General features: G+C 31.9%; 1 protein-coding gene across 1 annotated transcript in view; it reads right to left on the bottom strand.

Annotated features, from left to right (window-relative positions):
• The window catches only part of LOC145303509 (zinc phosphodiesterase ELAC protein 2-like), a 97,979-nt gene that overhangs the window by 51,243 nt on the left and 31,562 nt on the right, over positions 1–15,174 (bottom strand). Inside the window, exons 9-11 of the mRNA XM_080144942.1 lie at positions 12,567–12,627; positions 6,256–6,307; positions 2,696–2,858 (exon numbers count right to left, since the gene is read on the bottom strand). Of these exons, the coding sequence (XP_080001068.1) occupies positions 2,696–2,858; positions 6,256–6,307; positions 12,567–12,627 (276 nt within the window). The remainder of the gene's footprint in view (positions 1–2,695; positions 2,859–6,255; positions 6,308–12,566; positions 12,628–15,174) is intronic.

The raw sequence follows: 15,174 nt of genomic DNA, 5'->3' as shown, positions 1-15,174 counted from the left end.
ACACAGGATTCACACCACAAAATGAGCTACAATGAATGAGTTGAAAGCAATCATTGAAAGAAGATGTGTCAACATACCAATTGAACTGATTAGGAACGTTTTCAATTCAATCAGTGAGCGTTGTCAACTGTTCATGGCCAATAATTTGAACATTTTCGATAATTAACTGGTTTCTATATTTGTTCACAATATTTTGATATATGAAACTTTTCTTATAATAAATGTTGGTTTTATGGTCATTTAAAGAGTGTATACATTTTATTGGGACACCCCGTATGTTTGTTTCTTTGGGTTTTGGTTAAAAATTTTTAACTATAGATTTTAATCGGGTCTTTATAAATATACCTTCCAATATGACAGCTCTTCTCACTATGATCTATAGCTAGCTATTGGTCTTTAATTCAAATTAAAGACCAATGAAAGAACACACCAGTTCTTTAATACAGTACAAAATAGACTTCGTGGCTTAGTGGGGGATGCCCTTTTCTCTACCCTGCAACCTCTCTCCCACAGAAGAGAACTTGTGAGCATATCCTTGTTTTATTGTTATTTCCATGGCAGGTGCTCGTCTGAACTCCAATCTCTGGTCCCCCCTCGCCAATCTTTCATGAAAAACACCCGTCTAGCTGAATCCACTGTGAAAAATTTCTGTGCCAAAATCAAAACGTGGATTCCATGAACAAAGCTTCTTTCTTAGAACTGCATGCCTGTGGAATTGTCTTCCGTCTGCCTGCTTCCCTCCGGACTACAACTTGGATGTCTTCAAGTCCAATTTTAACAAATTCCTAATGAACCGCCCCCTTAATTAAACACTTCATCAAATCTCCACACTAACGTAATGTACTTGTAATAACCCTTATCCCTGAGTGGCTTCCGGGCCTTGATAAGTGGTGATCACTGTGTAAAAAAAAAAAAAGAAAAACTAGATGGTGAAAATATACAATTTGAAAGCAAAGTTGGAATATCATTGAAGCGGTAAGGCAGGAAACCATTGGTATAACATTACCCCATAAGTATTTTACTAACAGGGATGTGACTGGTCAATGGCAAAAATATCTAAAATTGAGATGCATTTCTCATTGGGAGGGTATGCGGGCGTTAGTGATGGATATGTTTTACTTAATATTTGCTGTTAAATTTGTTAAAATAAGATTTTTGGCAGAATTTTTTTTTTTCCTAAAAGTTTAAAACAGTAAAAATATGCTTGGTATAAGAAATAAAGAAAAAAAAAATGGCTATAAGAGAAAGATCCCAATTGTGTATGCGAGGAAGTAGGAACAAGAAAGCATTCTTTGATGAAACCAAGTTTTCTATCTTCCCTGACCTAGATTGTGAATCATTTGAAGTATGGCATGAGGCAAAGCAACAAGACGGAGAGAGGAAGGAGAGAGAAAGAAACAGGAAAAAAAGAAAGATAAAGAGAAAGAGAGGAAGTAAGAGAACAGAAACATAATTAAGTTGAATGAGAAAACAATAAATACGTAAATCTCTTTTGTACATTTGTCATTGGTCTGGATATGGCATAATCAGATTGACACACTGGTTCTTGCCAGATCATCAAAGTTAAGCAATGATGAGCCTGGTCAGTACCAGATGGGTGAATACTAGGTTCTGTATGTAACATGGTTAGTATCTGGAGACACATTTAATCTACTGGGAGAGATGCATCCTCAGTCTTTGTTAAGACATGCATCTAGAAGGGAAAACTAATGTGAAAGCTGAGGTCTACTGTTTGCTTAGTCTTGTGGCAATCATTGCACCGACTGAGATTAGCAGTTATACCAAAAAGTGTAGTTGGTTCTGCACAAAGCCTTTACCACTATAAATAAATTATTGTGATAGACCTCATACGTCGAAATTGACATGAGTATCATTATTGGTTTGGGGTAGACAACTTCATTTTACTAAAAGATTTGTTTATTTTCAAAGGGCTATGCTCTAAAAATCCAGCAGGAATCAGTTAAAAAAAAAAAAAAAAAAAAAAAAAAAGCATTTAACTTTTTCTAAATATTAGAAAAACAGATCTCACATCCACATCTAATATATAAAAGGCTATATGTCGGTCTGTCTGTCTCCATATTCTCAAACTCTATCTCCTCCGAAACTAAAAGCCGCAGAGCGGCACTAGGGGCCTCAAATGATTGGATTTTTTACAGACATTTCTTTTATGGGTCTTTAGCTAGTTAAAATGGTTTTTAAGGGGTCAAAAATGAAAAAAATCATTATACATTTTGCGCATACATCTTAGTTTATTTTTAATTAATTCATATGCATATCACGTTGGTACATTGGTAACATCACCAGCTTTGAATGCTACACTTTCGGTTTCGGTTTCAATTCTAGCTGATAGCACCCAAATACATTTTTTTTTTACTTTTGAAGTCATATTGGTACAGTAGTAACGTCATCAGCTTTGAATGCTGCAGTTTTGGTTTCTATTCTAGTTGACCCCCCCCCCCATTTTTTTTTTTTTTTTTTTTTTTTTTTTACTTTTGAAACCATGACTATAATAATATATATATGAAATCTGGACAAATTAAAATATATTTAAATGTATTTTATGCTCACGTGAAGCTTGGTGCCCCCTCCGCTAGTATTAAATAAATATTTGTATACTACACATGAAATAATATAGAGTTGCTTAAAAGCAATTAGGTTTGTTTAAGTAAACAAGAATGTATTCAAACTATTTTACCTTTGAATCCACTGTTGATATTTGGGATGGTCCATAACCTCAACTGGAGTCATGTGGACGACAAGTTCAGCAGGAAAATCTTTTTCTCCACTTTTTTGCAGGGAATTTAATTGCTTACTGTTTACTAAAGAGTCGAGATAATCAACACTAGGGCATTCTAAAACTGTGAACAGAAAAAAAATAATAAAATAAAACAATGATAAAATAAAACTATTTTCATTATTTTTTGCATATGTGTCTCAACATCTATTTAAATTGTCATTTCCAGCACTGGAACAATCAATAAAATAGAATGTGATTCTAATAATGGTTGGTTGGTTGTTTTTGTTTTACGGCATATCAACCCTTTCTAGGTTATTTAATGCTGAATCCAAAGATTTTGAAGAAAAAATTTTTAATAGAATATATTTGTTGTTTTCAAGTTGGTTTCTATTTAACCCATAGTTGGGACCCTGACAGGTACTACCACTCCAGGTCAGACAGGACCTGGGAGCAATGGCAATTAAAGGGTGGCTCTACACTCCCCAAAGCCCGCAAGCTGGGGCCTCACCAATGGATATAGTTTAAGGTCATATCTAATAATAATAATAAAAAACTGTCATTCATGAAATAAATAATAAAATTCAAAATCCTTTTTGATTGGTTGGTTGTTTTTTTTTTTACTGCATATCAACCCTTTTCGGGTTATTTAATGCTGAATCCAAATATTTTGAAGAAAAATATTTTTAATAGAATATAATAGTTGTTTTCACGTCGGTTTCTATTTAACCCATAGTTGGGACTCTAACAGGTACTACCACTCCGGGTCAGAGTGGGCCTGGGAGCAATGGCAATTAAAGAGTGGCTCCACACTCCCCAAAGCCCACAAACTGGGGCCTCACCACTGGATATAGTTTAAGGTCATATCCAGGACCCCCATTGAGGGACTTTTACTCTCTGCAGGGGGGCAGTCGGCGTATTCTAATGCCCCACCGACAGGGCCAAAATCCTTTTTGAAATGCAAATAATCTTATATATAAAGTGTTTGTTTCCATATTTTCAAACTATCTCCTCCGAAACTAGAAGTCGCAGAGCAGCGTTAGATGATTGGATTTTTTACAGGCCATTCTTTTATGGGTCTTTAGTTGGTTAAAATTGTTTTTAAGGGGTCAAAAGTTGGTCAAAATCGAAAAAAAATCGTTAAACATTTTGTACATTCATTTTAGTTTATTTTTAATTGGTTTATATGCATGTTGTGTTGGTACAGTGGTAACGTTACCAGCTCTGAATGCTAGTTTCGGTTTCGATTCTAGCTGATGGTACCCAAATACTTTTTTTTTTTTACTTTTGAAATCATGACTAGAATAATATATACGAAATCTGGACAAATTACAATATTTTTATATTCAACCGTATTTGCGTTAGTGTTAATAATAACAGTACAAATAAAACTTCAGTCTATGTCTGACTTATCCACCAAGTTTTAATCGTGACTGTTCAAAAGTTTTGTTTGAGCACACTTGGATACAACATGGAAAATTTTGGTGCTTATTAAGAATTACACTTATTAAAAAAAAAAAAAATACAGAAGAATATTTATGATGTATGTACTTGTCATGCACCGAAGATGTCATATTCCAATAATCACATACTTTTTAGAATATGACATCTTTCTGTGATGAGTACATCCATCATAAAGATATTTTTAAATGAGCATAATTCTAAAGAACCGGAATTTTCAATAACTGACACGTTTCTCTTTTGGCACTGACCTGATTTTGACTTTTGATGATCCTGTCCAGGTCAGGAATACTTGGTGGATTATTTTAATATAACCTCACAGAAAAAAATCTGAGTGTAAAGCCCATTCAGGTTCACACCTCCTACTAATGAGATAACCACTAAAGTATCCTTGCATCTATTCCAAGTCATTTGAAGTGTGGATATTGTTATTTTATCTTGACTTTGAAAATAGCGTGCATCATCCCTAGATGGGGCCCATTACTATGCCAGGTTTGATGATGATCGGTCCAGTGGTTTGGGCTGTAGGAGAGTTGTACACACACAAACGCTACTACTTTATTCAGCCATGTGGAAAACGTTTTAATCAGTTTTCATCCAGAAAAAAGGGCTACTAAGGGGTCAAAATTGAAAAATTGTTACGTGGGAGTCATAGGATTTTTATGAGTTTGCTGTTTCATGACTGTACATGCGAATCGTATACATTATGTTAAGAATATGTAGGTTTTAAAACTGTTTTATAATGATCGTGTCAAGCTGGCCTAATGGTTATAGCATTTAACTCATTGTCTAGGTTTTGCTTTCAATCTCAATTTGAGTACTATTTTTTTTACTTACAAGAAAAAACATAATATTCGCATAACCATATCTCAATTTTTTTTTTTTTTCATTTTTTTTAAGGAACTTAACGTTACATTTAATACCGAGCAACACTGGATACATCTTCTGTTAAATAATAAAATGTTAAAAATAAAATAAAATGTTAAAAATGTTCTGTTAAATAATAAAAAAAATAAATCAAACTAAAAATAAATATAAATAAAATTGTGTAGTTATGTCTGCAGACTGTAAACAGATGACCATTCTTGGCATCCATTGTCTCTATATTTCTCAGTAATAATAGTATTAGTAGTAGTAATAGTCGTAACTGTCTCGTGTTGATTGCAGTAACTGCAAGTATAGAGTTATTTATGTTTCATTCTACATAGCAGAAACTGCACCCTCCTAAAGTTCAACCCTTTCTTGCCATGGTAGGGGTAGTGACAGTGTATTAGAGATACTTGGTCAACAATGGTGTTGCAGTTGGCATTAAAATTTATTGTCCTCTGTGTGTGTGACAAACAAAGAGTTGAAGTGACAATGTTGCTTTTGTGCCATTCCTTTCCCCAACTTTGCCTTTCTATTGAGGATAAATACCTGCAAATAAAGTGGAGAATTTTGTGCAGACCAGACAATCTTTAGCCATGATCTTTGTGAGATCTATGTGAAAGTCCAAGTCCCCCACACAAAAAAAAAAAAAAAAAAAAAAAAAAATTCAACAGCATATGGAAAGTTATTTTGGAATTTTTTCACGACCCTGCCTCAGCGTAGTATAAACACCCTAAACCTCCCCATGTTAAGAACAGCTTTCAGGGTTGGAGTGTTTATTCTGAGAGCCGTTCTTAACATGAGGAGGTTGAGGGTATTTATTTTCTTACAATTTTTACCATCTGCTTGCATCTCTTTTTTGTTTTATACTTTACAGTATTAATATACAGCAAGTTGTTGTAGAGCATTGTATAGTATCAATCCTCTCCTTGACTGTTTCTCACAGGAGGAGATTGAAAGCCAAAACACATCTATTTCCTAACTTGCTCCCCACCTCATCTCATTATCCTCACTTCCTGTTTTCTAACCCACCTCTCTCTAACCTCGTCAAAGTGAAAATTTTACTTTTTATGTAATCATACTTTATCTGTTTTCAATCTTGTTTCAGTGAAATAGAAATTACCCATAAACTATTTTATAAAAAAAAAATAAGTGTAATAAATAAATAAGAAACTGAAAGGTAAACAACTTACTAATTATAGGATATGGTGTTTCGGCTGTGCTGAGAACCTGGTCAGGTGTAACCTACACAATGAAAATAAGAAGTATACAAAATATATTTAACAACATATAAAATTATCGCGTCAGATTTTCAAAGTCAGGCTCAAATAGCAATCTGTCTGACATAGTGATACTTGATTCGAACAAGTCTATTTTTAAAAAATTCTTCCGCTATGTTAATGGCATGAATATATTTTAACTCAGTTTTTCTCTAAAAGTAATTGTTTGGGCTCAAACAATTCTCAAAATAGATATAGTTTTCCTTACCGTATCAACACGAACTTTAGGTGGATGAATCAGCTTGCTTCAAAGCAGGAACAAGCAATCTTTAGTCGCATGCATATCCCCTGTCAGAGGAGATGACGTCCTCCTACATACAGCACTTGGTATTCCCAAATGGTTATCCATTTGGTATTGACCAGGCTCAATGTTGCTTAACTTTGGTGATCTAATGTGAACTGGTCTGTCAACGTGATTATGTTGTATATATTTTCCTTTACTAAGTGAATATTGTTATATATTATACGCAATGAGTTATTTCCTTTTATTTCAGCAAAAATAAATATCTAAAAACGTTTTTTTTTTTCAAACATTAATAAAAGGAAGTTTCCAAATTATACATCATTGTTCATGTTTATTCTCAGATGATGCCTTTAGGGTGTGTGTGTGTGTGTGTTTTTATATTATGAGAGTGACACACAGTCACGCTGTATTTGTAATCAGTTTACTTATCACAACTCAATAATGATATTAATAATAATATCTTGCTATTTGTCTGACATATTTGTTTTGAACTGGCCTAATTAAAAAAATTTTTTTCTTTCACTGCGTATTATTGTCATATTTTGTGGTAGATTCTTTTTCTAAAACTACTTTGTCATACTCACATAATTCTCAAAATGGATATATGTTCCCTTACTCAGCGAATATTCTTAAATATTAAAAGGGAAGTAGTTATATAATTAGTTATTTCACTTAACTTCTGCAAAAATAAGTATATTTTTAAACATTAAGGTTACCATATATAGTAATTACACATTCTTTTATATTAAGCAATTAATGTCAAGTACTAAAACTTTTTAAAAATTTCTTTTCCGCAAAATAATTTGATTACAGAATTAAAGTCAGCAAAATTAATTTCTGTTTCTTTGTAAAGCAGTCAGTCATTCTCTCTCTCTTTTTTTTTTTTTAGCTAGATAAAACTAGTAACCAAATTAAATTTAGAAATTAGTTAAAACCTGGTTAAAATATACAAGTTTTTAATTTAATTTATTAATTTTGATGATTTAAAACAACCTCAATTCCATTTAAATATCTTAAAATATGAACTTAAAATATTTAATATTATGAAATAGTTACTGCTTAACAGATTTCATTAATGTTTATTAAAGAAAAAAAAAAGCTAGATTTCTATTAACAAAATTATTAAACAAATTCAGGAGTGTGTGCGTATTTCTTGTGTAACATAACTCTGACGATTTCACATTGAATTATAACTAGCATGGGTACCCGGCGTTGCCTGGGTTGACATGTTTGAAACATACCTTTTATACTAATCATTTTCATCATGGGCGACGTCGATACCCTCACAACAATTTCAAAAATAAAAGAGCGGATAAAAACATGCAAATGTAATCGCCCCCAAAAAGAACTACGTGATACCAACTTCACCAGATATTTTGTCAGGTGATACAAAGAGAAGAAACTATTCTCCGGACATTGAGCACTTTTTGTTGCCCGTGTGCTGGAAAGACCCCCCCCCCCCCCACCATAAATCAAAACAACTTTTGTTTCAATAAAAAATAGCAGCGAGTACCCGAGCAAAAAAAAAAAAAAAAAAAAGGGCAGGCTCGAACCTGAAATGCGAATGAAGGGAAATGATAATTTGGAATCTATTTTGCGCACTGTTCTAAGACGACCTGGATTTAATGACCCTCCAAAAAATAACGTTTATAAACATTAACGCATGCATGAATTGCCTTTAGCTTTTTTTTTTTTTGTAAAGGCACTTTTTTTACTGCCTTTTTTGTTTGTGAATGAAAGAAATTTTCGATTTGCTTTTTTTTTTTTTTTGAGGCAGGGATTTTTGGATTTGTTTTTTTTTTTTTTTTTTTTTTGAGGAGGGGGAGCCTTTTTGCTTCTGAAAGTGTGTGCTTCGAATTCAAACTTAAGTTTCTGTAGTAAATTTTTACGACGTGACCCAGCGTTGCTTAAGCCCTATGGAGAAAAAAAAAAAAAAAAAAAAAGGGACTACCAAAAGTTAATTCCAAAAGCAATTGAATAAAATTTTTTGTTATTTTATGTTTCTAAGGTAATCCCCCCCCCCAATATTTAATTTGTCATATTTTGGGGTTTGTTTTATTTATAAAATTGTTAGGTGAAAGTACAAAATGGTCTCATAAAAATTAATTAAATTTATTGTTCTTTTATGTTTCAAATGTAATTCCCACCCTCCACCAAAAAAACAAAAAAACAAATTGTATTTGTCATGTTTTGGCCCACCCCCTCAATTGTCAAACTTGAAAAAATGCTTAAGGTGACATGCCTCATTGAATGCTTAGTGGCCAAAAAGTGGGCGCTCATTTTACGTTAAATTTATATAGAAAAGTGATCTCTTCAAAATTTCTTTATCCATATTATTTATAAAGGCTGTTTAAACGTATTAGGTCCCCCTAGAAAAGTAGATCATCTTTTTTTAAGGGTTAAATGATGCTGGGTCACATCGTAATAATTTACCAGTTTTTTTAAATCAGAAAGTTTGTAATCGATGAGATTAACATGAAAAAAATGGGTAAATTATAAAATTTAGAGGCGGGGGCAGTAGATCTTAATTTTTTGTAGGTGTTAAATGACGCTGGGTCACGTCATAAAAATTTACTGATTCTGTGTAGCCGTTTAAAGAATAATAAAAACAAACAAATGAAATCTTTGGAGTTTATTCGTAAGTGGTTTTTTTTTTTTTTTGTTTGAATATTTATAAAAAACAATAAAAGCCAAACATTTTTCTATTTACACGGAATTATTTTTTTAGGCTAGAAACTTATTAGGATTACCAAATTATTTTATTTGGCGGGAATTTGTTTTTTATGTTTAAAAGTTTCTGAAGGCAAATAACTCTAGACAAATTTTTAAAAAAGGTTGAAGTTTGAAATAATAATTCCAAATAAATTAAATATATTATCAACATAATTGTTGTTTAAAGTTTATTAAATAACAATTTTAAATAGAACACTTAAAACAATTCTCTTGCTAGAAACATTAACTAAGATACCGTTATTTAGTAAACTCGATTTTTCTTAATGTAATATGCAAAGGATGTGATCTCTTAATTGTATATTTTGCAAAAATCAGACTATATATAGAAATAAATGAAAGAGTAAAGTAAGGAACTTTTTGTATATATTAATCAAATAGTAAACAAACAGACAGGAATACGGATTTATATATATATAGATTATAGAAATTAAAAATGTAATAGTATACCATAGCATTACAAAATTAAATATACCACAATGCATTGCAGTTGCTTCATAAACAATTCAGCCATGTTATCTTTTGTTAATAGTTGAAAAAAGAATGAATTGGAATTGTAAAGCATTTTAAACTGTTGAATCAAAAGACATTTTAACTTTTTAAAACATTTTAGCAAATCTTCATGGATTGTTTTGAAAGCTATTTACGTTTAATAGAAGTTAGAATGAGACATTACGAAATACTTTATAGTTTTATAAAAATTTAATTTTTAATTTAATTTAACTTTTAATGGAAATCACTCCAAAAAAGACGTGATACCACTTTATGTAAGAAGCTAACAAGAATAAAAGCTGATTATCGCAAAGACAAGAGATGCCTATTGACCTTAGTCTTGAAAAGATCAAAGTTATAGGTAGAAGGAAAACAGGGAGCAGGAAGAGAGTTCCACAACTTTGCAGTTCTTGGACAGAAGCTACTGGAATGAGAAGTTATATTACAATGAGATATTAAAACAGCAAATTGATGAAGACCACTAAACCAATGAGTTAAACGAGCTAGAACAAAGGAAGCAGGGAGTAGTTTAGACACTTCTGAAGAACACATGCCATAATAGTATTTGTAGAAAAGACTGAGACTAGCAACATCACATCTGTGAGAGAGAAGTTTCTGCAATTTATCAAGAACCTTCAACTGGGACACAGATTCACCAACCCAAATATGACAACAGTACTCCATACATGGTCTGATAGTAAATTTTTAGAGATAGAGAATAGCCTCTGGTGTGAGAAAGTGTTTAGAGCGATAAAGAGAATTGATTTTACAAGAAGCAGAAAAAGCAACGGATTTAATATATGGACTCAAAAATAGTTCTGAGGAGAAGAATTTTTAGAGTCAATTTCTCATCGAAGGCAGAGTAATCCATAAAAATCTCAAGAAAAGGGACACACCTGCAATTGAAAGACAATAGCTGGATCTTAACAGGATTAAATGAAACAAGTCATTTCTTACCTCAATCCATAATAGAATCCAAATTAATTTATAGATCAACTGCATATTTCAACTGATCAGAGAAAACAATAGCAGAATATAGCGTGGTGTCATTAGCATAAATGTTGATTTTCTGAATGATATTCTCTGGAAGATCATTTATATAGCAAAGAAACAGTTTTGAACCTAGAATAGAACCCTAAGGAATACCGGCATTGATAGGAAAAGAAAATGAAGATACTTCATCAAGAGTTACTTTCAAGCTGTGATCAGAAAAGACCTAACAATGTCAAGAACCTCACAAATAATATAGTTTACGTAGAAGAGCAGAATGCTACACTTCAAGTGCCTTTGAAATGTCAAGCGCAATGACGCTACTCTCGTCTGAATTATCTATAAACAGACAAATCCGTTCTATTACAACAGTTAACAGATCAGCTGTTGAACGAAAACCATACTGAACATAACTAAAGACAGACTTTCCAGAAAATGAACAAGTCTGCTGTTGATCAAACTCTCAAAACCTTTGCTAATAACAGAGAGAAGACTGATCACCAGCATTTTGAAAGATAGAGGACTTCTTCCAACAAGAAGGGAAACAGGACTGAGACAAACAGAGATTGAATAATTTCAAGAAGATAGAAGAAAGTTTAGGAGCACAACATTTGAGAACAACAGGAATCAAATCAGGATCAGAAGCCTTAGATTGGTCAAGACTAGTAAGAATTCTAGCAACAATCTTTGAAGTGATAATTATATAATCAAGAGTCTGATCAGTTTTCAAAAGAAAATCCAGAAGAACAGCACCAGAATCATCGATAGAATAATTGTCAGCAAAAAGATTAGCAAAAAGATCAGCCTTATCCTTAGAAGATGAAATGACCTGGAGACCATTAAAAAGAGGAATAGCAAACTTGCCTCTACTAATGACACTATTATAGATTCTCCAAAAATCACGAGAATCAACCTTTTGAGATGAGATAGAGTCAAGAATCCTTTTAGAATAGCTAAACTTAGCCTCAGAAATTGCTCTCTTGCAGACATTGCTAGCTCTTCTGTAGGCTTGTTATTAAGTTTTTGTCAGATTCCTTATCTCTGCTATTTTTTTTTTTGTATTTAGACGAAAGTTTTTTGCATTTAGACAAAAGTTTTTTGGTGTATTTTTTTTATTTACATGCATATGAAACATTTTTGGTTCATTTTTAGATTTAACTTTTTTTTATGTGCAATAAACCTGTTTATAAAACGAACATAACTAAGAATTTTGAATGTTAAAAGGAGTTTAGCTGACTATCGAAGTTTGTACACGTTTTTAAAAGGGTTTATAAAGAGGAGAATTTGTTAATTTGGCCACGCTGTTTGTCGCAACACAGAAGATTCCATTCATAAAGCAATAGCACCAATACCACTCCAAGATTGGTGGAGATGCCCGGTGGACCAGGTGAAGACATAGTTACACACTATCCACAGGCCTACAATGCTTGAAGCTGGTCTCGGGACTAGCTACTCATAACTATCTTGGTTGCTGCAGACTGTTGTACATGGTCTGTGTTCATCTAAGACACTGTGTGTTCTATTAGAGGAGAATGTTCTACCCATCCTGTGTAAATGCTGCCAAAGTCAAATCAGTTATGTTTTCATGAAATGTATAGACATCCGATGACAATACAAGTGTAGTTTAAAAAAAAAAAACAAGAAATAAAAAAACAAAAACAAAAAAACAAACAGAAAAGCAAAAAAATTTCTGGGTAACACCGGATAGGTATAAGTAGTTTTAGTTATTTCTGTGAAAATCATGACTAAAATAAGTAGTCATACGTACCACAGTGCCGTCATCTAAGGTAACAGATTCTTCATTTTTCAACGCTCCTAAAAGTGGTCCACTGTTTGAAAAGAAAAATGGCATAATGAATAGATTGGAATTAGAGAAGAAAAAATTAAGGAAGATAGTTCAATTACATGAAATTTTTCTTACATTAAAGAGAAGTTGTGCTGCTATATTGAATGAACAAATCAAAATATTGAATTTTAAGCAAGACAAATGGTACCTATGTAATTGTCATGCGGCAAATAGTAGCATATCCAAAAATTGCGAAAAACAATAAGGTAGAAAAATAATTATTGATGAAAAAAGAAATTTGTGAATGAAGCAAAATCACTATAATACGCTCGCTTACTAAAAACAAAGAGAGATAAGTTGGCAGGGGAGATAATTAAGTTCTGTTGCTTACGTCATGTGATGAACATAATTCAAAATGTTGGAGAAAATTTGTTCCTCATATAAACTTTATCGAAAATTGTTTTTCATTAATAATTATTTTTCTGCCTTATTTTTTGTAACTTTTGGATATGTTACTATTTGCGTGATGACAATTATGTAGATACTTTTTGTTTTACTTGAAAAACTCAATATTTTGATTTTTGAATTTTGTTTGTTCAACAGAAGCACCAGAGAGAATTTTTGTTAAAAGAAAATGTAAAAAAGACATTTTTTTTTCTTTATATACATGCTCGTCCCAGGATGGGTAAAATTTATTCTAGTTTTGCACCACTTTTATGCCACCTTACGAAGATCGATATCAACATATAATGCTACTAAACCTTATGTCTAGAATCCTTTTTCCAATTTTGATCAAAATCCATTACATGATTTTGATTCTAGAAAAAGCCTAAAATTTAAGGCTTAAGCTTAAGGAATCATAAGAAATTGAAATTCAGAGTATCATGCTTAATTAGTGCCTAATGTCTAATTCAATGCAAATCTGAAATATTTGAATTTTTAAATGAGAGGCTGTGCCTAAATTAAACTTAAAAAAAAAAAAAAAAAAAAAAGCTTAAAATACTGAAATTTGGGGAATATTTATTAATCAATGTCTTATACTAGTTATAAAAATTTCACAAAAATCAAAGGCATCTGAACATTCACAAAGCTGTCAACCCCTTGTTTACTCATTTTCGCATAAAACTAAAAACAGCTCACATTTGAACCCCTTATGCCTATCATCTGTATTCCAAAATTCATAATAACTGGATAATTAGTTGAGGAGTGAATATTCTTATATCATCATTAAAACATTTGGATGCCCAGATTACTTTATTAAAATTGTTAAACAGTTTCCTGAAGGCACAAGAGACAGAGTATCAGTGGGTAAGCAAGAGAGTGATCAGACAGAGGTGAATCACGGAACAAAGCAAAGGATGACTATTTGCACCAATGCTTTTTTATCCTTTTCTTAACCACAGTACTAATAAAGCTCCATCAACACACGAATGAAGGTGTCTTTATTTGTTCAAGATTTGATGGCAAACTGTTCAACTTGGCACGACTGAGAACAAAGACTCAAAACGAGCTGATAACAGAACTGCTATTTTGCAGATGACACAGTCTTGGTGGCACACAGCGAGGACCAAATCCAAAACATGGTAAACTGTGATGTATGCATATATTTCAGCAAAATTGAAGTACACTTAAGGAGACGTAATTTACGCACATAAATTTCTATAACCACGTTTTTAGCTGAATGACCACATCAAATCACCGTAGATATTTAATATACTGTTTACTTTGAAAAATAATTTTTTTTTCTTTATTAAAAATGGATAAAAATATTTGATGTTTAGAAATATACTTTTATTTTTTTATGTTTATTTTACACAATTGAACTATTTTAAATCTATGTGAAGAAGTAAAATACTCCTACCCAAAACTCATTTAAATAGGTTAAAAGACACAGTTTTGTTACATCAATGACCTTGTGGATAAAATGTCCATCTTTAGTTTCAATACTTTAAGACACAGCTTTTTGGTACAGCATTCCAATCATTTCTTATCCAATATCGATCAATCATGATAATAATAATAAAATAGTAAATATATAATAATCAATCATGATAATAAAATAAAAAAAACATGGATGAAAAATATTAACCCCACTTACTCTTATAAGGTGCATGTTCGTAATAAGATAAAAAATGAAAAGTCATAAAATTGAATTTCCATTAAAAACGAATTTTTGTGCCAATTTCAACTAAAAGCAATCTACTTAGTTGTCAAGTCGCAATTAGTTAAATAATAATCAAATATTAATATTTAAGTTAAATAATAAATAATTGCATTATTACATAAAACATATAATTTCATGATCCATGGATCCACCATTACAGGGTGACCAAAAAAAAAACAGAGGGCATTCAATTGTTTTTCCGAGCATTCTGCAGTCAACGGAGAAAAAAAAGGCCAAAGACCCTAGTGGTTTGATGTGATATTTTGAATATAATAAGCTAGTTATGACCTAAGTTTAATTTCATTCAGACAAAACACTAAGAAACGGAGGCTAATTAGAGCTGGGGCCAGTTTTTTTTTTTTGGGACACCCTGTATTAATAACATAAACAAGGGAAGTAATCCAGTTTGGAATAGTTTTTTATCTT

Source organism: Euprymna scolopes, chromosome 19, assembly GCF_053919585.1.
Source record: "Euprymna scolopes isolate OS-2025 chromosome 19, ASM5391958v1, whole genome shotgun sequence".
In the NCBI taxonomy this organism is placed as follows: Eukaryota; Metazoa; Mollusca; class Cephalopoda; order Sepiida; family Sepiolidae; genus Euprymna; species Euprymna scolopes.
The sequence above is the reverse complement of the archived record's forward strand: the minus strand, read 5'-3'. Positions and strand labels throughout refer to the sequence as shown.